Below are 24,978 nucleotides of genomic sequence, written 5' to 3' on the forward strand. Positions count from 1 at the left end.
GAGACAATTATGCTAATAGAGCTACAGTACATTGCAAAGTAGATAATTATCCCCAATAATCACAGGCTAATTGTGTTACCAATGTCTCCTTCCCCAAAAAGAGAAGGAAAAGCCAGAAACTGTAAGATAACTTCTCAAGGGCTAAGAACAGTGGTGAGTTCCAACAGGGCAAAAATATTAATGGATTGGTTAACACAGTCATGAATAAGGCTTGCAACTGCTATTTGTGAAATCTTCGCAGAATGTATCAAAGTAGCAGAATTTTCCAGAAGTATTCTACATAAATAACATTCACAGGATCATTTTACACTGTCACTAGAGTAGTCCTATTCACATAAATTGGAACATACTTGCATGCAAATGCCTGTAATAAGTGGGGAGGCTTAGGCAGACTATGAACGCGGCTTGTGGTTGGTGGCTGGTGATGAATATTTATCATCAGCTGGAATGTGGCCTTTTGAAAACACATGCATTACACTCCAGCAAACTGTTTATCTCAATTTTAAAAATCACTTATTGACGCTAACCCACGTATTTGCTCACTTGCAACCGCTTATTAGAGGAGATAATGCCAACATCAAACCATTTCGGAGCCTGAAAACACGTCCCAGATAAACCTCGCTTTCCCTGGAAAATTCACGCTTCACTTTTACGAGGTTTACCAGCAGTATCCACCACTGCAGTGGGCTTGTGGATTTGACCTTTGTTGTCCCATTTATCAGACCATTAATGCAGCTACACATCTGCTTTTATAACAATTCACCTCTCTTCTGTGGTGTCTCTTTCCAATTAAAATGAATAACACATAAACATGGGCTCTGAAATGCCTGTTCTCACTAGTTCTTGTTTAAACATCTTTGAGAGTCTGTAAGGAAAGCCCCATGACATTATCTGCTGAGATGACCATACTCTATATTTTGGGATGTGACTGTGAGTGTCTTTTGTCACACATAAAGTCAGTCATGTTACAAATGGCTGGCTGTGTTTCCTAAGGCAAAGAGCCTGAAAGCACAGCCAGTTCATCTCATTATTACAGATACTAACTTCTGCATTTGCTCAAAAGTCTGTAGTTTGTAGAGAACACCCTTCATGTAGCCTATGCTTAGTAAAACTCAATTTTATATGTAAGTATTAGATGAGCTTCCCAACAGCAACATTTCATTGTTTAACACATGCAGGTTTGGTTCCTTTGGGGAGGATGCTCCTGGAGCCAGACAGGAGCGACAGTTTATCTTACTTTTGTATTCCAGGTGAAAGCCAGCAGCAGCAACACTGATGTCTGACTGGAAGTGCAGGCAGAGCTGGTTAGAAGTACTGTTCAGCAGCGCGGGCACTGTAGTACCTGTACGGGGGAGAGGAGCAGCTTTAACGTGAAACAGGCAGGCATTCTACACGCGGAACATGGAAGACTGTATCCCAGGCTTCCAAGTGCCTAGAGCTCGTCTGATCATCCGTGTTTAATCCGAGTGCTGGAGCTGATCATTGCTTGCCCACTCGTTCCATTTTGCAAGACACCTTTGAGCAGCAGTTCTCAACTTGTAGGATGCAACCATCAGAAAAGACATAGGAACCAAGATACCTCTCAGTAGCAAAACTACAGTTATAAAGTAACAACCAAAATAAATTTATGTTTGGGGGTTCCTAAAACCATCAGAAATATGTGTTTTCTGATGGTCGCCACCCACAGGTTGGGAACCGCTGCCTTAGAGGTCCTTGGACCTGTCGCCACTTCCTCCAGATTGCACCCAGTCAATCCCCTTACCTTCAGTCTGGCCTAAATTACCTACAGCCATCAGTCTGTCTCCAAACACTTGCCTCTCTCTATGCATTTATTTTACATACCCCCAGGCTAGATAAATCCCATATGTTACATTGTTTAGTAAAACCTAAATCAACTTTGGAGAATGTGAGTAATGAATTCTATAGCACTGGGAAGGACTATCGTTAGTATTGGGATTACCTCAGGCTAGAAAAGAGTCTTAAGCTGTGGGGCTCTTATCTCTCAACACCACATGTATTCCTCCCCAAGCTCCTTAGGACTGTGAGGTCCAGTACTTTAAACAGTTAATATACCCCTTCCTGGTACCACCCTCAACTCCTTGGCTCCAAACTTAGCCTCTGCTGGTACACTAAGCCACCATTATTTTTCTGAGATCTTCCACTAGTTTTATTTTTTCTATGAAAGTCATGTCAGAAAGCTCCCTTGCCTTCCTGCTGATCTTCCCTCATCCCTTCCCACACTGAGACCCACCCCAGCATCTCTGGTTTTAGAAGCTGAGGGTTTGGAAGACAAAGGCTAAGAGATTTACAGGGGCCAGGACACCTGCTGGTCCTAGACCTGGCTGTCTCCTGTGGGAAGGTTGGGAAAGACATGAATGAACGAGATAGTTGGTATCTGGGATATACCCTTGGGCAAGCTCCCATGAGCTTCTGATAATGCTAATCTGAGAATAGAATAAAACCTTCATGCTAATCTTGGGCTGCCATCTGGAATCTATCATTGGGCTTCCAGAAATTCACCAATCATTTGAACATGTGTTTTATCTAATAATGTTCATTTATTGGCCAACTGGGACCAAAATTATATTATTTAAAGTGTTCTAGAAGGGGAATAGTAAGAAAAGGGTCAAGAAAAGAGAAACCTGTATCCATTGTGTATGTGTGTGTGTGTGTGTGTGTGTGTGTGTGTGTGTGTGTGTGTGTGTGTGTTAGACTATAGGAAGTTAGGTCACCTATTTGAGATGGGGTCTGTGCCTCAATCATTTTTCCCTGGAAGACAAAAGGAGTTGAATTCAAGAGGTGGAAGTTCTTTAGGATAAACCAATAGTAAAAATCCACTATAAGACCACTAAGGGACATGTGAGGAAACGTCTCTTGCAGAATGCTTGCAGAGTCAGCCCTTTGCTGCTTGACTCTGAATTTATAGAGTACAAAGAAAAAGATAGATGGATAGACAGACAGATGACAAATCTAAAAAGATGGATAAATGATAGTTGTTTAACACTGACTAGCTGTGGGGGAATTGTCTGTTGGTATGTCCTCTTTGGGTAACACATTTTCCTGGTTCAACTTCAGCAAAGGAAAGTGTTGGTCATAGAACTCCAGTAGAGTAGGTACCTCAAGGCCTCAGAGAGGGACAGAGATGTCAGAGAACCATGGAGGTGGAGGGTGTTAACTACTTTGCTTATTGTTCAGTCTCAGACTGCTTCTAAAATCCACAAAAGAAGACATTGGTTTAAAGGATGCATTGTGACTTATTTCATGGAATTCTCATGATGTTTGTCATCTTTTGTCTTGCATTCTTTTTATCTGGCTGGCACATGAAGAGGAATGATGTTTTCTGTGGATCTAACAGCTTCATTTGGGGGAAATCTCATGGTGTCTGTTGATAGTGTCTGCTTAAATAATGACCAATCCTACAACGAAACACTCTTCTTTGCTTTCTACATGTTCTTGTTGCATTTCTGTTACTGTGATAAAATACCCTGACAAGAGACAATGAAGGCCAGGAAGGGTTTATGGGGCTTATATGTCCAGGATACAGCCCATCATTTTGAGGAAGTTAACATAGGTATTCAATATATCATGTTCATAGTCAAGAATGGAAAGAAAAACAAAACAAATAAACAAAAAATCATGGATTTTTGTTTGCTTCTGCTTTCCCTATTTTACATAGGCCAGGGGCTGGCCAGTGAAATGGTGCTGCCCAAATCAATTACCACATCAAGACAATGTCCAACAGTCATACCCATAGGCCAATGTGATCTAAACAGTTCATTAAGGCTACTCTAGGTGATTCTAGGTTGTGGTAAAACTAACCAGCACAGCATCACAAGTCTCCATCTTTTTTTTTTTCTCCCAAACTTAAACATAGGAATTCACTTTGCACAGCCTGGGTGTCCTATATCCATCTTACCTGAGTTATCTCAGAGTTCTTAGCTCCCAGCTTAGTAACTTGCACATAAGCATTGTTTGATTTTTCAATTGTACAGTAGACTCAGAAAGCCACTTCTAGCTCAGGCTCTGGGACTGGTTAACTCCATCGCCCCATGTCACCTACAAAAGCTTGAGTGCATTCTGATTCTACAACATCAAGATCATGGTAAGTCTTTTACTCAGATGAGCTAATGAGTTATGCATATGACACTGGTTTGTGAATTCCCATGCCTTTTTCAGATGAAAAATTATGCCTCTTAGTATGTCAGTCATGAAATCTAACAACTGTCTGTCCTATGCTTCAGGAGAGCTACATACGGTGGGCCCCTCATCACCCAGCCACCTCTGAACAGAGAGGGTCTGTCCTGCACCTGCCATTCACTGGAGTTAACTTCAGGACTTTTCAGGGTAGTCTAATATCAGGGGCTTATCCTCTCTATGCAAAATTCAACCAAGAGATTTTTTTTAATGTTGCCATAGGCAGAATATTTCTGATCACATTGTTTTACTATGACCCAGATAGAATGACAGATAACAAAGGAAGCTGCAAAATTTTATTATTGTCCCTGCAGAGTCTACTCTCAGTATACTGATATTTGCTTCCCTTTAATACTAACTGGCAGATACAAGTCGGCATGAATTCTGCTCTATTTTACTCATTTATAATTTATAACCTGCCTGCTTCCAAAAGTGATTTTTCAATGGCTTACTAAAAAAGATCTACATACATATTCCTACCCAAGCAGAAATGAAAAAAACCAAAGCACTGAATTTATTAAAGATGTCAATCATTTTGTTTTGAAATATGTACTTCTTATGACATCTCATGCTTATTTATTTTTATCCAATAATTAAAATATTTTAGAATCTGCTTTATAAATACTTTAAAGGATCGCAGGAACAAAATCCTTAAATGTTAGTTGTGTTCTTAAAAAAATCCAAACTTTGGTCTGATATAGCATTTTTCTCCATATAACTTACATTTTTTTATTGAGAATTTTATACATGTCCACAATGATAAAGTAATATATCCAAATTAAGTTATTCTCCTAAGAGAGCTGACGTGATTTCTAGCTGAATAGAAAATTTGTTGTAGTTTAAAGATGCTCTACTGTATCAGCTATCATTCTAGACATATGACACAGTCGTTTCTGTGTCCATAGTGCATATTCATGTAGATGTCATAGCAGTCTTAACCTCTATGGTCCCTAAACACACCGCATGACTAGTGAGTAAACCACAGAGCTTCTTCTCAAAATCTGGAGAACAGAGATACCACAGCACAATGAGTTCCCGGCTTCAGGTGAGTGTCAACCCTCTTCCAGCAAAGGCTCCGACAGCAAAGCTCAGAAGCCATTATCACAAACAGCATTGAGGCTGCAAGTCCTTTGCCCTTGGTTTTCATCTTTCTTTCTTGAAATTTTAGAGAAAAAAAAAAGTAAAAACAAGCTAGGTTTCGTGGACTACCTTTGGACTTTCATTCAACACTATTCACTCTTCAGGCTTTGGATCTGGGGTAAAAACAGTGGTGTGATGCTGCGCTCCTCCTGGTTCAGCTTGGCTGCTGGCTGTTTTGTGTGGCAGTTGGGCACTGGCGGCACAGGCTTGCGAGAGCTGGTGGCAGTACCTTGGCGGCATGTGATGGCCAGCCTTGGGAGAACATGTGCAGAGTAGCACTGACCACACGGCAGTTAGCCAAGCTTTGACTTGTCTTTCTCAGAGCAGGCTCTGAGGTTGCCAATGCACATTCCCATCCTAGTTGAGGCTCTAGCACTCCGAAGGGAGGTCTGACAGGCCCCACTCTGCTGTTTTGCTACTTTGTAGTGAGTATGTATTTGTGGGGGGACATGGAGACATAGATGCCCCAGTCTCACACACACTTTGTCTATCAGCTCAGCATATGAGACTACATATCTGTTATTTTTAAATTATTATTATCATCATCATCATCATCATCATCATTATCATCATCATTATTATACCAAAAATGCACTTTTTGTTCATCATAATTTTCCATGTATGTCAGGATCTACAGTGTGGGGAGCTATTCATTCATCTAATTAGAACTTTGAATTTCATAAACATCAATTTCATTCATTATATACAAAGTGCTTGATCATATGTTGTATATGCATGCATGTTATATACAATACACATACACATCGTGTATTGTATACATATTATGTACATTATTTGTAACATATACATTCTACATATATCCAGCCTTGCAATCAATAATCCTCCTAGAAATGTGCTTCCTTCCAGGTAGTGGTTCTCAACCTTTCTAGCTCTGCGACCCTTTAATACAGTTCCTCATGTTATGGTGACCCCCCCAACCATAAAATTATTTTTGTTGCTACTTCATAGCTGTAATTTTGCTACTGTTGTGAATTGTATTGTAAATATCTGTGTTTTCTGATGGCTGGTCTCAGGCAACCTCTGTAAAAGTGTTGTTCAACCCCCCAAAGGGGTCATGACCCACAGGTTGAGAAACACTGCTTTAAGGTTGAGAATGGGATTTAGCCTGATTATGCTCAGGGTGATTAAAAGACAGAAGTTGTAACTTAGGTGCATTTGTTGCTATTGGGCTATTACTAATCAGCTTCTCTGACAATATGGAGGGAGGGGATGCAGAATACACACCCATGTTTCTGAGTCAAATCCAGCACACCAGGTGCCCATGGCCTTCAAATTTTCAGTGATGGAGCAGCTGTGTTCTCAAATATGGAGAAGACTCATTCTCTCCCCATCAGTGCATTTCTGAACTCAGTTCCTAACCCTGAAATTCTACTGGGTATCTCTTTAGTTCCCAACCTTACATCTGTCACCTGTTCTCCTTGCTTGGGCTCAAACAGTGTCAAAAAAAATCCACTCTGAAAACATATAGGAAGAAGGAAACTGACCCAGTATGAAATTTCAAAACCCATTTTACCCTTGAAAAAAAAAAGCAAAGAACTCCAACAGGGAGATTCTGCTGCCTTTAGAAACCCTCCATGTTCCCAGCATGACATGTTTGACCAAACACAGACCCACTGCCAGAGTAAAAGTCCTGCCTTTTAAATTTGGCCAGAGACTACACTACCCTTGAGAAGATGCCAGGCTTCTGACCACCTGTGGGGAGACTTGCTGGCCCAGGCCACTGTCAGCCTGGCTGCTAGCGTTCACTGTTCACTGTCAGACATGGGGGCTCACACACTATGATGTGTATGCAGAGAGAGAAAATGAAAAGACAGCAAGAGAATTGTAAATATGAACTCAAGGTGATTTAACCATATAATGTGAAGTGAAAAAAAAGGGTATACCTGGGATATCCAGTCTCAAACAGAAGACAGAGGGAAGACAGACAGAGCCTGTCTAGTCTATTCAAGGATGACGGAATAAGAAGAGTTGATACCTCAGTTTAAAAGACCTGACTTTCACAAGTCATCCTCTCATCAGATGCCCAAGTCTGTCAAAGTGAGAGCCCGATCCATCACAAGGAGAGTTCCCCTCCCTTTGGGAACTAGTGAGTAAAACAAGTTACCTGAGCTTCCAAACGTGGCTGTGTGGTAGTGGCACTGAGTGTACCTCCTTCCCTTGCATATTGGGAACCACACACAACACTGTGTTGCACATAGGGCACATACTCAAGAGCTTTCTTGATTATTGTTTTTAATTATTCATGCAAGTGGATGCTTGATGTTTATAAGATGGGCCTAAAATATCCCAGGTTTGTGGGCATACACTGGCCCATGCATCCCTTGGGGGATGTGTAGATGGTAGTGATCTCTGTCTGCTGCCATGAGTCTGGTGAGCAGTTGGTTGTAGCATGTAAATGCTTTAGAAAACTGCAAGTCACACTTGTGGCAAGCATCCCCAGGATGTCCTAAGATGCAGCCACTGCTGAAAGCCAACCCTTCACAATGTTCTGTACATATTGGCGTCCATAGCGGTATATGCGTTAATGAAATAATCGATAATATAAAGGTGCTGTATTTAAATGAATGTAGAGGTTTTTTTTTTAATCATTCTTAATTGCTTAGAAAAACTATTACAGCCAGGCAGTGGTGGTGCACACCTGTAATCCCAACACTTGGGAGGCAGAGGCAGGTGGATCTCTGTGAGTTCAAGGCCAGCCTGGTCTACAGAGCTAGTCCAGGACAGGCTCCAAAGCTACAGAGAAACCCTGTCTCGGAAAAAAAAAAAAAAAAGAAAGAAAAAAAAAAAAAAAGAAAAACTATTATACAAAGCAAGCTTGTTCCATGTCATGAGGGTTATTTTAATTAGACTTGTATCTTCCAGAATACTTTTTTAAATTTGATAGTGTTTGAGACTTGTTTGCTTAGTTTAATTTAGTGTGTGTTCAATACGGTGTCTGTGCCAGGTGCCTTCCTTTATCACCCATCGCATTGTCTCTCACTGAACCTCGAGCTCACTGATTCAGCCCCACTGGCTACCAATGAACTTCAGATACCCTGTTGCCATCTTCCTGGCAATGGGATTGTAGGTGGGCATAGCCACAGTGGCTTCTTACATGGGTTCGAGACTAGAGACTGAACTTAGTCCCTCATGCTTACAGGGCAAGTATTTTACCAACCGAGGCACCTCCCCAACCCCAAATTTACTTTAGTTTGATATTCATCATTGAAAACGTTTGCCAATTTTCATTTCCCTCAATTTAATTTGAAAGTGGCAAGCTGCATCTGGCTGCAATGAACTTCAAATGGCCCAGTTATTTTTACGAGAGGGATTTCTTGATGCAAGCCCAGAGACCTGGTTTGTTAAGATCCCTCTTTACATTTTAGGAAAGAATATAAGCTGAGTCTCAGCTAGGACCTCAGGGATGCTTCAAGTTTAGATGACTGCATCATCCCCCTGTCTCAAAGCAGTTGCTTCAGCCAGCATGGATCAGAAGATACTGTAACCAACATCAAGTATATAAGAAAAGGGGAAAAGCTTACAAGACACATGCTTGCCTTTTCACCTGTGTTTTCTCGGTATTTGATTGTCTCAATATTTTTTCATTCCTTATATATCTGGAAACTTAAAAATAGAAAAGTCATAGTTTAAATTCAGATCATATGGTTGGTAGACAGCGGTGTCACATAGCCAGGCTACTTCTGAGCCCTGGGCGTCTTCCAGTTCACTGAATATTCTGGTCATTCATGGAAGGGTTGATGGACCACTGACTTTGGGGTAACCACAGTTAGGATTATGCCATGGAAACTCTGGATGAGGCTGGCCATACTCGGGATATCAATCAAGCGGCTCAGGGTTGGAGCTTGACCCATGAGACACCAGCCCTACTTCCAGTGGTCTGAGATAAAAAGGGCAAGATTTTAAGTTCTGTTTGCAGCCAACAATACAGTCAATCATGACTATGTAACAAAAACGTCCTGAAAATCTGGACGCCACAGATTAGGTGAGCATCACAGATGGGTAGCACACATCAGTATGCCTAGAAGGTAACACATTCTGAGGAATGAAATTCCACTGCCTGGGATTCTTTTCACACTCATACTCAGAGTGCTTCCATTTGGCTGGTGCCCTTTTCTGTTCTATTCAACACAAGTTACCTCATACATGTGTGCTTCTGGAGCACCATGAACTACTCTAGAGGCCCATCAGCATTGAGGGGTCTTCGGATCCCTTGATTTACAGCTCATTTTCAATATTATAGGTGGCCTGAGACTCTAGCTCCCCACTTGTGTCTGATGTTGTCTGTCAAGCGTCAGCTCTGCCTCCAAGCAACTCCAGGCAATAGGTGTCAGAACTGTGCTGCTGTGGTAACTATGACAAACAATTTTTTTAATTAAATTATTTTATGTTTCCTTTACGTATATGGGTGTTTTGTCTGTGTACCATGTGCATGCCTGGTGCCCGTGGATGCCAAAAGAGGGCATCTTATCCTGAAACTGGTTAAAGATTTTTGTGAATTATGTGTTGAGATTCAAACCTGCTGAGCCACCTCTCCAGCCCAGTGACACATAATTTTAAAGACATTTCCCCCTGGTTAACTAAAAAACAAAAACCCAAGCACCTCTGTGTAATGTGAATAGGGGCCAGGACTGGTTCCTTTCTTTAGAATCACTAAGTGACCCTGCATAACCTGGGACTTATACAGGGACGCTTGGCTCAATCTGGGAGGAGGGGACTGGACCTGCCTGGACTGAGTCTACCAGGTGGATCTCAGTCCTCGGGGGGAGGCTTTGCCCTGGAGGAGGTGGAAAAGGGGGGTGTGCCGGGGGGAAGGGGAGGGGGGCAGGATGGGGGAGAACAAGGGAATCTGTGGCTGTTATGTAGAACTGAATGGTATTGTAAAATAAAATAAAAGGGAAAAAAACTACAAAAAAATAAGAATCACTAAGAGAAGCAGAAGTGGAGGTAAGAGCATAGTTCTCATTGTGGGAGCACACCTCTACCCCTCCAATGTGTGGGAGCACACCTCCACCCCTCCAATGTGTGGGAGCACACCTCCACCCCCCAGTGTGTGGGAGCACACCTCCACCCCTCCAATGTGTGGGAGCACACCTCCACCCCTCCAGTGTGTGGGAGCACACCTCCACCCCTCCAGTGTGTGGGAGCACACCTCCACCCTTCCAATGTGTGGGAGCACACCTCCACCCCCCAGTGTGTGGGAGCACACCTCCACCCTTCCAATGTGTGGGAGCACACCTTCAGCACCCCCCAGTGTGTGGGAGCACACCTCCACCCCCCAGTGTGTGGGAGCACACCTCCACCCCTCCAATGTGTGGGAGCACACCTCCACCCCTCCAATGTGTGGGAGCAAACCTCTACCCCTCCAATGTGTGGGAGCACACCTCCACCCCTCCAGTGTGTGGGAGCACACCTCCACCCTTCCAATGTGTGGGAGCACACCTCCACCCCCCAGTGTGTGGGAGCACACCTCCACCCTTCCAATGTGTGGAAGCACACCTCCACCCCTCCAATGTGTGTGAGCACACCTCCACCCCTCCAATGTGTGGGAGCACACCTACACCCCCAGTGTGTGGAAGTACACCTCCACTCCCCAGTGTGTGGGAGCAACCTCCACCACCCCCCAGTGTGTGGGAGAACACCTCCACTCCCTAGTGTGGCTACATTTCACTAATCCTTTCCACATCTTACAGAAGTACTGCTATCCCTGCTCCCCAGACCAGCCATAATCTCCCAGCACTTCCTGCTTAGATGTCATAGAATCAAATTGATTTGGGATTCTCCATGTAGATGTTAAATTGTGGGCTTACTGTTGTTTTTAACGGCAGGGGATTTCTACTTCATTCACAACTCTGTCAATTAGATAAACATGTCTGTAAATGTCATGGTAAAGAGGACAGTGACAACAGATACCTGGCTAAGGAACTCAAGTTTCCTGTGTGGAGAAATTCCAGACCAAACTTGTTTGGTGATGGGCCCCTGTGGGTAAAATTCCCAAAGTGTAAATAGCCAAGTACAGACAGAGATAAGCAATGGGTGATGAGTGACAGTAAGTATTTGGTACTTTACCATCCAGCACCTATGTGTCTGGCCATGCAGAATCATTTTACTTTGCTGACAGCCATAGACACAATCTCTCCATCATTTAAAGATACAATCAGTCTTGTGGCCAGCACTGTGAAAAGCCCATCCTTCCTTCATTTCTTACTTACTCAATAAAAAAAAAATCAACAGAAAAAGAACATTTTAGTTGAAACAAAAAACAAAACAAAACAACCTCTCATGTGATATTTATTGTGTCATATTAGGCAGTTCTATCTCTGAAATTTAGGACTTAGTGTGAATGAGCTCACGTAACACCTAAGAGTGGGCTGGACTATAGTGCACAGATGATATCAGCTTTGGGGACCATGGTGACAAGGTGGAGGAAGAAGGTGATGCTGTCAGTGGTTTTCTGAGAGGACAAGGCCTGGGGAAGGTGACTCAATGCGTGTGAAACTGGAAGTGTAAGGACTGTTTGCACTGCCCGTGACCACAGCTCCAGATCCCTGTCTTTGTGAGCTGAGGATATCTGGGTTTGAGCTTAGGGTTTGTCACGATTCTGTCACAGTGGAGAACGACAGATCATGGGCCTCAGTGAGGCACAGTACACAGGGCCGTTTCCAGGTTTCCTACCCTTGGGCAAGCTTCTTCTCAGTCTTGTTCCTCTCACGTGCCTGTCAGTGGTGGCCCCCATCCATGGCCAGCCTCATACTGTTAATTGCTGAGGTGCCTGGCTCCTTCAGATGGCCACCTGCACAGGACCCCCTTGCCACCTCCCTCTTGGACCTCCCCCACTGGCAACCATTATGCGGAAGGAAAAGCTGTGGGGCACTGTCCACAGAATGTCTTCAGTACTCTCTTTGGCTATGGTTCTGACTTCAAAGCAGAGACAAAGTGAAGCACAGCCACTCCCCTACCTGAGAAGCTGCCCAGTCTTGGGGCCGTCATGTCTCCTCCGTCATGGATCTCCAGCGAGTCCCAGTTCTGTTCTGTGGCGAAGCTGATCACTTGAATCTACCGAGTCACAAAGCAGGGTTACTGGGTTTTGTTTTGATCAAACTAATCTAAACTCATGAGCTTTTCCTGACTAAGATAAACACATATAAAAATAACTTGGCTCAGTGGGTTACACAGTAGATGAAGAGGACAAGAAGATGGGAGGGGTCATATTGGAAGAGGGTGTCAACGGTGGTAGGACAGGCCAGTGGGCATATATATATGAAAGAAAGGAACTAATATATGACAGGACATGGCAAAATTTCTATATATAACACCTCCCATAGCCCTTATTCTAAAAATCAGTTATTGAGCTAGAGAGATAGCTCAGTGGTCAAGAGCACTTACTGCTCTGCCAGAGGACTTGAGCTTTGTTCCCAGCACCCATGACACAACCCTTTGCAACTCAAGCTCCTGAGGTTCCAAGGCCCTCTTCTGGCCTGCTCAGGCATTGCACACACGCATCCTCCCCAATTAAAAATAATGAAAAATAAGGCCTTAAAAATAAGTAAATAAAAATGAATAAAAAAATCTTAATAAAAATAGATAAATAAACATACATTTTATTGCAAATATGGAAAATGATATTAGAAACACTTTATAGCAACTCTCAGAATAGAAACAAAGAGAAACCTGTGACAGGAGGGTGCAAGGGAGTACAGTGGGGAAGAGGGGACCAGAGGGAGGGGTGGGGAGGGTGCAGGAGGAGGGGGCCAGAGGGAGGGGTGGGGAGGATGCAGGAGGAGGGGACCAGAGGGAGGGGTGGGAGAGTGCAGGAGGAGGGGACCAGAGGGAGGGGTGGGGAGGGGGCAGGAGGAGGGAACCAGAGGGAGGGGTGGGAGAGTGCAGGAGGAGGGGACCAGAGGGAGGGGTGGGAGGGTGCAGGAGGAGGGGACCAGAGGGGGGGGTGGGGAGGGTGCAGGAGGAGGGAACCAGAGGGAGGGGTGGGGAGGGTGCAGGAGGAGGGGACCAGAGGGAGGGGTGGGGAGGGTGCAGGAGGAGGTCAGTGGAGCAAGGGGGTGAATGAGGGCAAAGTATGTGTGAAAAAGCCAGAATGAAATTCATTGTGCTGCATCCTAACTCAAGATAACACAAAGCAAATAAATAAATAAATAAATAAATAAATAAATAAATAAATAAATAATGTTTATTAAATCTTTAAATAAATAAGGAAGAAAGAAGAGTAAGTGAAGAAGAAAAGGAGAGAAGAGAGATAGGGAGAGAGGGAGGGAGAGAGTGAGGAAGGAAAGAAGAGATGAGGGGAACAAGGGGAGGAAGAGGAGGAAAAGGAAAGCTGGGGGATCCCAGCTGACCTGCCTCAGTGGCCCTGGTCTGAGGCCCTACCTGGATCCCTGAGCCCTCTGTTACTATGATCTTCCACACACAGTTCAAGTTGTTGCCATATGGCTCAGGGTAGCCTGGAGACAGAATTGTTCCTCTCCTCTGAGTGAAATTGCCACTGCATGGAACTGAAAGACAGAGGCACGCGTTAAGTAAATGCTAAGCGAATTTATGGGAATTGATGTCTCGTTTTTCCTTGGTTGTGATTAGGAAACTTTTCTTGCTATTTTAAGTGACGTTTTTAGCCAAGGTAAAATTTAATCTCTTCTCTTCAAATGGGCAACAATATATAAAGATTGATAGCCATCATGTAACTGAGTTTTAAGTCTTAAGTAAATCTTTTTGGGGGGTTTTCTAAGACAGGACTGTCTACAACAACAGTGTCTCTGAAGTGTGTTTTGTTTGGAGCTATTTTTCTACTTTAATGTAAGGGTGTGTGTAGAGCGTTTCTTTCCATCTGCAGACATGCAATTCCAAGTCACACTGATGAGTTTCAGAGCAATCCAGGGAGAAGAAGAGATGCTTAAAATGTACCAATAAATTCAAGGGATAATCACCCTTGCACTGAAAGTTCCTTTGAAAAATGTTGCAAATAACACCTAACAATGCCTCTGTTATCCCCAAGGCTTTTGCAATATTCATAATCAGCACAAATGCATTAAAAGGGCATCATACACATAATGCCACAACCCACCATCCTAATGCTTTCCCCACAGAATGAAATTATACTTTTTATAACTTTAGAGTTGATGGCTGACTTAATGAGCATCAAGAAGGAATACATGTTTTGCACATATAAATCTCCTGTTTTAGGAAGCATTAATTTTAAGGTTGCTGCTATTGGGCTATTGACATAATTGATTTTCATAAAGATCACTTTGTGAAGACTGACAGCAGATCTCTAACTCTGACATGAGGTTATGATCCAGCCCTGAGTAATCGTTTCATCTCATGGGCCCCACTTACCTACACAGCTTGGAATGGTGTCGTTCCACTGGGCCAAGGCATTTGGCACAGACTGGCAGCGGATGGCCGTGGAACCTTGTAGCAGGTAACCCGGGTTACACTCAAATCGAACGATGGAACCTGCAGAGAACTCGGAACCAATCCTCCTCCCATATCTGGGCTCTGGGACAGAGCTGCACTGTGTGTCACTGGTGCGTGGAACAGCTGGTGAAGAAGCAGAGGAAGAGCCACTGTGTCAGAGTGGAGTGTACCCAGAGTAGATACTAGTGTCTATAAACCTCTTTGTAAAGAGTGACCCCAGGGGCACTTCTGTGTCTACATTTCCTCCCATGATGTCCCTGGGGACCACCAAGGAGCCCTCATTCAGATGGGAAGATGGGATCGAAGGAGAATTAGTGCCTGGGATGGCTCATTAGCATTCAAGCAGTTCAAATTAATTAAAACCTAGATGATTGTGCTGGCAATTAGAAGGCAATGACTACCACTTTTGCTCTTCTTCAGCAACGTTCGAGTCTGGTGGGACAAGTGCTCTATAAACAACATGTTTAGATGTGGCCCGTGTGATAAATCATGCAGTTAAAGACAGGACCCACAACATGACCCATTGTTCCAGTTCTAGATATTTATCCTGAAGAGCTGAAGTTGAGTTCTACTAATAATATTGTAGCCAAGATATTAAACAAACATAAAACTCAATCTAGTTTGTTTTCTAATGCTGTGATAAAACACTCTGGCCAAAAGCAACTTGGGGATGAAAGGATTTATTTGGCTTATACCTCCTGATCATAGCCCGTAACTGAGGGGAGTCAGGGCAGGAACTCAAGTGGGAGCTTGAAGCAGAAACCATGGAGACATACTGTTTTCTGGCTTGATTCCCACTTCATTCAGGCTCATGCTAAGATAGTTTTCTCATACAGCCCAGGACAACCAGCCTAGGGATGGTGCCCATAGTAGGCTGGGCCCTCCAGCATTAATTAATAATCAAGAGAGTGCCCTCACAGACATGACTACAAGCTCATCTGACCTTGGCAATGCCTCAGTTGAGACTCTCCTGTCAGATGACTGTGGGCTGTTTCAAGCTGACAATTACAACTAACTAAGGCAGCATCCCTCAGAAGATGACGGTATAAAAATGTGTGCTCTGTAAATTCATATGAGAGCATTTTATTAAACCTTACAAATGAAGGAGGTCTTGATATTCACAATGGCATAGATGCATCTGCAGGGCACTGTGTGGAAAGAGATGAGCTGGTCTTGGCAGGAAACAGATTGCACTATTCCACTTACATGGAGGATCCAAGACAGTTGAACTCCCTGGAGCAGAGAGTTGGATGGTGGCTGCCAGAGTTTGGTGAGGGGAAGTGGGGGATTGCTGGGCTTTTAATTGTGTGAATGGAGGAAGTTCTATAGATCTGCTATAAAATGCTGGGACTAGAGGTAACAATATTCAGGCTGTTAACTTATCAGGAAAGTATATCTCATGTCATCACAGTGGAAAAAGGCAACACTCGACAATCATAATACAGGCTCCATGAATTAGGATTTTTTCAGAATATTCTACCTGGAGTGCAGACAACCACCTGTAGGAAGAGCCTAAAGACCCAAAGAAAGATTCTTCTCCCAGGAGAGAGTCTAGATTGTGTATAAACACAAACTCCCAGCATGTGGTTCTTTACTGAGAGACATGACTCAGCTGTGGACAAGTCTCAGACGAAGATCTTCTTTCTATCCAGTTGAGGGAAAAGAATGAACAAATTTGTTTCCATTTCTCTAAGCATTATGGTGTTTTCTTTTAATGGGAGTGAATGCCAGGTTGGGGACAGGCTTTATGGCCAGTAGCTCAGATGACACTAAGGAAAACAATAAGTTAACATGATCATCCTAAGCAAGAAGACCTTGTTAAGAAAAGAAAAAGGAAGGTCCACCCTGCAGCCAGGAATTCAACCAGCCAAGGAAAACTCACTACTAGTGGAGGGAAGGAAAAGCAATCAGGGACTCATGACTAGACACAGAAGAAGGGAAAATCCGGAACCTTACTTCGTTTCTCAGGGTCTACCCTGAGGGACAAGGTCAGTTCTCCCTGACAGGGGTGGTGGAAAATGCTATTCATGTAGGTCAGCCACTCGGTACAGAGAGATGGGTAGTTCTGAAAGCATCGAATGCTATCACTGTGTGCTTTGGAAAGGAGTTAGGGGGTAGATTAAGGCATAAGGAACAACCTGAAGTAGAACATTCCAGTGGAAATGGAACAACCACCATGAGGAAGACTAGCCATAGAGTCAGGGGCTTGGTGCTGAGAGGCAGGGTACCTCTTCTCCTAATGACCAGGAGCTACATCCCAGACAATAGTGTGTCTATGCTGCGACAGACAGCATAGATAACGCCATGGGAGCCACAGCAAGATCAATGACCCCATGTAATGAGCAGGGGGCTCTTCTCTACACTGGTGTTTCTTCTACTCTGACCTTTCTATCTCCTACATGAAAATGAAGACATGCAAGGATGTAGTGGCCCTGCGAGAAGCACTCTTAGAGCAGTCACACTGACCCAGCCCTACACAGCCAAGTCTCATCCCCTGCCATCCTTGCTCACCCTGCTGAGATTCTTCTGGGTTCCCATGATATGAGGATTTCCTTGCAACAGGAAGTAAATGCCTAGGTCTATGAGATGTTGAGTGGCTTCTGGTCCTTGGGTCGTGGATATAGACAAAGACTCTACAGTTGTCAATTTTCAAGTTAACTATAGAAAGGAGTAGTCCTGTATGCATATGTGATTAGGAAGGACTTTCATGGAGGTGGAGGTTTGAGAAGTGAAGAGAAGACAGAAAAAGTGTGAGACAGTGATGTTACTCAGTAGACCACGGTAAGATGTAGAGTAGAGTCTGCTGTGAAACCCTCCTTCCCATTAGGACCTCCTGTTCCTGCTCATCCAGGCCTTCAGGCAGAATGTGGGAGTTCTTTTTGCCATCACCAAAGAAAGAGGCATGTGTGTAGCCTCCCACAGCACCCAGTTACAGAAGGTGAACAACACAACAAAATAAACTTCAAGGCAAGTGGCAAAGCTTCTTATCTCCTTTAATGACCAAGTGACATTCTTTCTTTGCTGGTGCTTGAGGATCTGACCTGACAAGCTGGTTCCAGTTAGGAAATTAGTAAACACCGGTGAATTACACACACAGTTTTATCACAAATGTTCTTGGTAAAAACATAACAACAACAAAACACTACATTTTGTAAGCTCTTGATGCAAAACGTGAATTCCTTAGAAATGCAAAATCAACTATGCTTTAAGCTGATAGTGTTTCAGAGAAGCCAGCAAAGGAACAACAACAGTGTGTGGCTTCAGGGTTTCCTGCAAAGGAAACTCTGCAAAGAGACTCTTGGTTTCCATTGTTCCCACCCAAGCTCAGAGGAACCATACTCCTGCTTCTAGCTCTGATTGTTTTGCAGCAGTTTTGTTTGTTTGTTTTTCAATGAACTTTGTTAACATCTGTAAAGAGTCTAAGACTTGATAGTAAGTTGGCTAAGGTAGGACGCAGTCTGGATGAGGCTGGGACAGAGGAAAGGCTGTACTGAGTTTACATTCCTGGTTACTGAAGGGAAGCAAGAGAGGCAAGAGTGTGAGACAGCTGGGTCACACCACACCCACCGCCAAGAGCAGAGGGAAAGGAATGCACCTGTACTGTTTTGGCAAGATATTATTTCTGAGGAAGAATGTTTTTTCCTGTGTGGTTGTAAAAGGCTGTGTGTTGTTTTAGTTGTGACCGGGGTCTAGAGGTGGTCACTTGAGGTTAGCTGGTGACCCAGAGCCATGACTCAAAGAGACACAGCTGAGGTCAACTGCCATTTTCCAGTTGGGTGCCCTGGAGAGCCTGAGAAACATGCTTCTTCTCTCTCAAAAGTAGATAGTGGATTCTGCCAGCTTCTTGATTTAGGTTAGAGTGGGTTATCTGGAGATGGCTGAAAGAGGTCCTGAAGTGCATGTTGAAATGGCCAGGCATGAATGGAAGACAATATAAAGCAGTATACTGGGGACTGGAGAGATGGCTCCGCACTTAAGAGCAATGGCTACTTTTCCAGAGGATATGGGTTTGATTCCCAGGACCCACATGGCAGCTCAAACTGTCTGTAACTCCAGTCCCAGGGGATCCAGTGCCCTCTTCTGGCTTCTAAGGGCACTGCACACAGTGGTGCATAGACATACAGGCATGCAAAACACCCATACACATAAAAAAAAAAAAGTTAAAAAAAATAAAAAACAAAAACAAAAACAAAAACAAAAACAAAAAACAGACAATCAAAAACCAAACAGCATACTGGTGAGAATCTTGGCCACCAGCTTTAACTTGGACATGATCAATCACATGCAGCAGACAATAGATACATGAGAGGGGCATTTCCCTCCATGCTAGAGTTAAGTCCTTTATAAAATTCCATTTCTGTTGCTGTGATAAAGGCATCTTGATCAAGAATGGCATAGAGGAGGAAAGGCTCAATAGAGTTTATATTCCTGGTTACTGAAGGGAAGCTGGGGGGGGGGGCGCGGGCAAGAATGTGGGACAGCCAGTCACACCACACCCACCGTCAAGGGCAGAGGGAAAGGAATGCACCCATGATGCCTGCTTGCTTGCTAGCTTTCTTCACTTTTACACACTTCAGGACCCTCTGCCTCAGGACTGGCTAACTCCAGTGGGCTGAGTAGTAAAGCAGTCATTAGCAGTCAAGACAATCTCCCCTAGATGTCCCTCCATCCATGTGCCTCCAGCACAAGCCGATCTGAAGTAACTCCCCACGGAGATGCTCCTCCCAGTTGATTCTAGGCTGTGTACCTGGACAGCACAACTAACCATCACTGTCTGCATTTCGTCAGAAGCTTGGAAGATGATGACAGGTTTGTTCTCATTGTCTCTCCGTTCTCCACCAAGAAGCAGTCATGGAAGCCTGGGAAGGGAGGGAGCTAGCCAGGACAGCTTTGCACACCCGAGTCCCAGCCATATTTCTGCTCTCTACCTTGCTGCATACAGCTTTGGTTGACATCTCAGAGTCTCTTCATAATGGCCTGTCTGCCTGCTAACAGGGGTCAAGCCTCCTATAACCTCCGACCACAGAGTCAGTGAGCAATCCAAAGCTTTAATAACTTAGGGAGGAGTGAAGCTGCCCAGCTGTCACTGGTGTAGGAAAGTGCAACCCAGAACATCTGGATGCAATAGAGTTCAAATAACCGCTAGCATCGATGTAACTATCTTTTCAGAAACCAGTGCTTGATTGAACTCCCCCTCTGGGCTGAGGATTTTCTTCTTGCCTTTGAGTAGTTTATAAACTGGGTTCACAAGCCTCTCTCTCTTTATCTCCCAGAGATTTAGCTTTGATAAAAGACTTATTTTTGCATAAACTCCCTAGCGGAGAGCAGGGAAAGGTAGAGTACTGGGTTTTATAAGACATTAAATATGTGAGATTTATTATTATACAAGGAAAACGGATTCCTTCTATAAATGTTTGCTCTCTAGCTTCCTGTAGCTTTACATATTTTTAATGATGATGCATGACTTTATATACAGAAACAAGTTTTTCAGGACTGGGCGACAGCTCAGCCAGTAAAGTTCTTGCCACACAAACACGAGGAGCTGAGCTCAGAGCCCTATGTAAGTTAAAATGAAAGGGTCAGAGGTTGCACCTGCAGTGCTAGGGATAGGTTTGTGGGAGCAGGTGGATCCCCGGAGCTTGCCACACAGCTGGTCTGAATAAGTTGGTAAGATTCATGTTTAGAGTCAGACCTTGTTACAAAAAACAAGGGGGAGATTGAAGAAGACATCTATATCAACCTCTTGCCTCTCCTCATATGTACACACATGCACACACACACGTGGACATGCACTTACACAAACACATAAACCACAAACCCAGACTCCACTACACAGACACACACCCACAGAAATGATTTAATTCTTTTTCAAAATATGCCACTTGAGTGTGAACACAGGCCTGGGGTCATTTCCTGCTTATCTGATGCATAATCTAATCTTTGTCAAAAGCCAGAGAAAGAGCATATGAAGGCACATAGTGTCAGTAACTTGAATTCATTTCCTAGTGTTAATGCGAATTTTCTCTGGAGGAAAAAAAATATTTAAGATTAGCTTGCCTGAATTAGTCATTCTGTAGCAAAGTTGATTAAAAATATACTGGTCATTTACGTTTAACAAAAGCTACAACTTTAAAACAATGTAACTACTTTTAATCCCCTAACATCCTTGTTGAAACAACTGCCAGGTAAGGGCTGGAAACAGTCCCGTATGTGCTGCCAACAGCTTCCCATCCCTCTGCCCAAGACCGTGTATATGATGTTGATAATGAAAGCTGAAGCTTTTTATAGTGAAATATTTTGAGCACATCACTGCTGCTCTGTGAGATTTTGAGAACTGAAACACGTGGTCTGATTATTATCCTCAGTGGTTTTCTGAAAAGCATAATTTTTCTGAGATAATTTCTGGAGAATTCCATATCAAGGGAAAGGCCCTCTGGGATATGCGATTTTCCTGGAACTGTAAGGAAAACGTTTGAGGGTAGATGGTGACCTTCTGGCTGGATGAAACTAGACAGAGAAAAATTTAGAATTGCCAGATTGTTCCACTTTTTTGGTTGTTTTGAGTGGATCTTGCTTTACACCCTGGCAGTTCACACTCTTTCTGCCTCAGCCTCAGGTGCCTGGATGTGAAGTGAGGACTCCAGGCCTGGAGGAGGGGTGCTTTCAGGTTTGGACTGAGTGGAGCCCAGGAGTGGAACCAAGAAGCAGCCCTTTGCTAGGCCGGGGCAATTCTGGCTCCTCTGCTCTGTGCCTTCAAGTTTGTGTAGTGACTATTCAATTCAATGAGAGTATAACACCTTTTCACTCTGGGGGACTTTTAAACAATCTCAGATTTATTTAAATAAGCTCCAAATTAAACAAACAAACAAAAACACATATAAAGGGGTGGAACATAGTTAATTTTACAGAATGTTGTTCATCCAGAGGAACGGGCAGGTAAGTGCTTTGTTTGGCTTTGTTATATTATAATTTCTGTACCCTTCAGAACAAATATGCTTCTTTTAAACATATGTTTAACTGTATTTCATTATGAATAGATCTAAATTATTATGAAATGATTTACACAATTAGAGAAAATACGGTATTTTATGTCATTTTGTAAGATCTGAGGAGCCATACGTCAGTAGTTTAAACAATCACTGTATTGATTTTTTTTTTTGTTTTTTTTTTTTTTTTTGTTTGTTTGTTTTTCGAGACAGAGTTTCTTTGTGTAGCTTTGCGCCTTTCCTGGAACTCGCTTTGGAGACCAGGCTGGCCTCGAACTCACAGAGATCCACCTGGTTCTGCCTCTCCGAGTGCTGGGATTAAAGGCATGCGCCACCACTGCCTGGCTGATTTTTTTAATAATGATAGAAAGTAAGATAGTATGTCTTTGAAAGTAGAAGTACAATTTAATGTGCCAAAATGAAACCTAATTATTCTCATTAAGTGATTTTACCTCACATATATAAATGTTCTCAATTCTTTAAATATCACAAGAATAAAATTTGTTGATTTTTCCTCAGTTTGAAACCCAGCGAGCCCATTCCCCTTGGCACACAAACCTCTCCTTGGCACACAAAGTGCATTGCACAGGGTGCCCCTCCCCTTGGCACACCAAGTGCACGCCCCAGGAGCCCCTCACCTTGGTAGACGAAGTGGAAACCCCGCGCAGATGCTCCACTCTTGGCGCTGAATCGCAGCAGAATCTGATTGGATGTAGCCAGTGGCAGCGTTTCACCTGGAAAGTCAAGCAGAGGCAAGGCTATCCGATCTGGCAGTCACACTGGGCTGTGTTGATGGCCTTCTCAGAGAAGCGTGGACTTGAGAGTCCACAATAAATGCTTCAAATTAAATAGAGCAACACTTGATTTAGGGGTTTAAGACCCAAGTACCTTGCTTTTATGAACATTTTTAAAGCCCGTTCTTGCTTTGTGGAGTCTAATAAACTGGACTGCAGTCGTGATGGAAGGCTATCTGTGAAGGACAGGGAGCAGTCCTGTGGCTGAACACACAGGGGTTTTAAGTACTGACAGTCACGTGAGGGGCTGAATTTACCGTTATCTGCTAGAATCACTTTTAATGGGAGAAAATTTGTTTATTCCAACACCATTTTAGAAATATTAAAGGAGTCACCAAAGACTTTAGAAACAAGTGTTTAATCTTTAAGGCAGACAGTAGATATAGCACATTGGGAAGCATCTCCCAAGAGCATATAAGGATCCCAAGATCCCCGACCCCCAAACTACTGGAGGAGAATCTGTCACTTGAGGCATTTGTAGGCATGGCATGATATGGCCTTGTTAGAATGCCACAAAGCTGAATTATGAAGATTTTGGTGAATCAGGAAATAGAGAGAAACCAAAAACAAACAAACTTTAACTGTGATGGATTAACACCCATGTTACATACAATTAGCATTTTGGGAGTAAAGTAAAAGTTTGCCCAATTCATATAATCAATGCTAAAAATTGAATGATTGAAAATCCCAATAAGGGTTTATCCACAGATAAGGGCTGTGTTGAGCTGGCCCAGCAGGATATGAGTGTCTGAGAATCTATGGGGGCTGGTGTGAAGGGCCAACAAGGAACCAGAAATTCCATGGATATTTACTACATGTATAGCATATATGCTTGGAATTAAAGGAGAAAATGATAGATTTAACCCCACGAGGAAGGGGAAAAGATACACAGAACAGAAAACAAAATTTATCATTTTCTTTCCTTCTCCTGAAACATACCATTTTTGAGATGAATTTAATTCTTTCCACAATCTTAGTGAGTAAAATAACGACTTCTGAAATCTACAGACTTGTAGACTCAAAGGAGGTTAAATTTCCTGTTCATCATAATGGGTGGGGGACAGGAGTTTAAAACAATCACTATAGCTGTACAGTGGAACTCACATTTGAAAGTTTTACCTGAATGGGACCCAGAGAGAGAGCTGAGCAGCCTGGCCTGTGGGTGGGTTCCATCAAACAGCTCAGCCAAGTCATTCAGTGCAGTCTGGAAGTAGGCAAACTGTCCAAACACCACTAGCAAAAGAGGGGGGGGGGTGGGACATAGTCTTATTAGGAGCAAAGGAGAGCTTCTTCAAACACATTCATTGTCCCCTAGAGGACTGCTATTTCAGGAGTCTTATAAAAATAAGCACAAACCGGGGCTGGAGAGACGGCTCAGTGGTTAAGAACACTGGTTCTTGCACAGGACAGGTGTTTGATTCTCAGCACCCACATGTTGACCCACCTGTCCATAACTCCAGTTCCAGGGACTCTTGTGCCCTCTCCTGGCCTCTGCAGGCACTGCATACATGTGGCACAAAGTCATATCTATAGGCACCCCCTCGTACATACAAAATAAAATAAATTTTAACAAGCAAAAACAATCCTACAAACGTATTTTCTGTTTTCTTAGTTTTTAGTGATTAAAACTGTTTTATTTCACTTCTTATCCTTTTGATACAGGAGAGGAATTACAATTTTATGAATAATTTGAATATTGAGTAAAGCATTTTTAATAAATACAGTATTAAGATAACATAAAATATTGATGAAAGCATACTGTTTTTTTTTATCATTTATTAGATATATTTTGTTCCATAAAAATATCTAGGTAGGGACCAAGCTCCATGATATTTTGATAAGGAATTAGAAACATATTAGAATCCTTTGTTCACATTAGCACACTGCCAAATGAATGAGTACTTGATTTAGAACCCTGTTTCATGGACTTCTTTGGATTATTCCATACATTTTATTTTAATTTTATACTCACAGGATATCCTACCTTCAAGTAAAACACAGCAGCATTGTTTGTAATTCAAATTAAATCAGTGTTTATATATTAAAATTGACAAAATAAAGGAGCTTCACAATATTTTGAAAAACTAGTCATTGGTTTAGTATTGACATATAAGCCCCAAACAAATTATTCTTTATTTGTTTATGTGCAAGGTTTATGTGCAAAGTTCCTGCTAAATAATAATGAACAAGGTATTAAAATATGCTAGTGTTTTTGTTTTTGTTTTTCCAAATAGGGTGTCTCTGTGTAGCTTTGGCTGTCCTAGAACTCACTCTAGACCAGGCTGGCCTTGAACTCAGAGATCTGCCTGCTTCTACCTCCTCATGCGGGGGAATAAGGGCATGTGCTACCACTGTCTGCAAAATATGCTAGTTAAAGGGTAAAAATTCTAGTAGAACAAAGTTCATGTTTTAGTAAACAT

At 43.0% G+C, this 24,978-nt stretch overlaps 1 protein-coding gene across 1 annotated transcript in view; it reads right to left on the reverse strand.

Annotated features, from left to right (window-relative positions):
- Csmd1 (CUB and Sushi multiple domains 1) overlaps positions 1–24,978 on the reverse strand; it is a 1,301,483-nt gene that overhangs the window by 158,173 nt on the left and 1,118,332 nt on the right. The window contains exons 31-36 of the mRNA XM_028882070.2: positions 23,678–23,791; positions 22,403–22,498; positions 14,698–14,901; positions 13,735–13,859; positions 12,312–12,408; positions 1,238–1,342 (exon numbers count right to left, since the gene is read on the reverse strand). Of these exons, the coding sequence (XP_028737903.2) occupies positions 1,238–1,342; positions 12,312–12,408; positions 13,735–13,859; positions 14,698–14,901; positions 22,403–22,498; positions 23,678–23,791 (741 nt within the window). The remainder of the gene's footprint in view (positions 1–1,237; positions 1,343–12,311; positions 12,409–13,734; positions 13,860–14,697; positions 14,902–22,402; positions 22,499–23,677; positions 23,792–24,978) is intronic.

This window comes from Peromyscus leucopus, chromosome 17 (genome assembly GCF_004664715.2).
Source record: "Peromyscus leucopus breed LL Stock chromosome 17, UCI_PerLeu_2.1, whole genome shotgun sequence".
Taxonomy (NCBI): Eukaryota; Metazoa; Chordata; class Mammalia; order Rodentia; family Cricetidae; genus Peromyscus; species Peromyscus leucopus.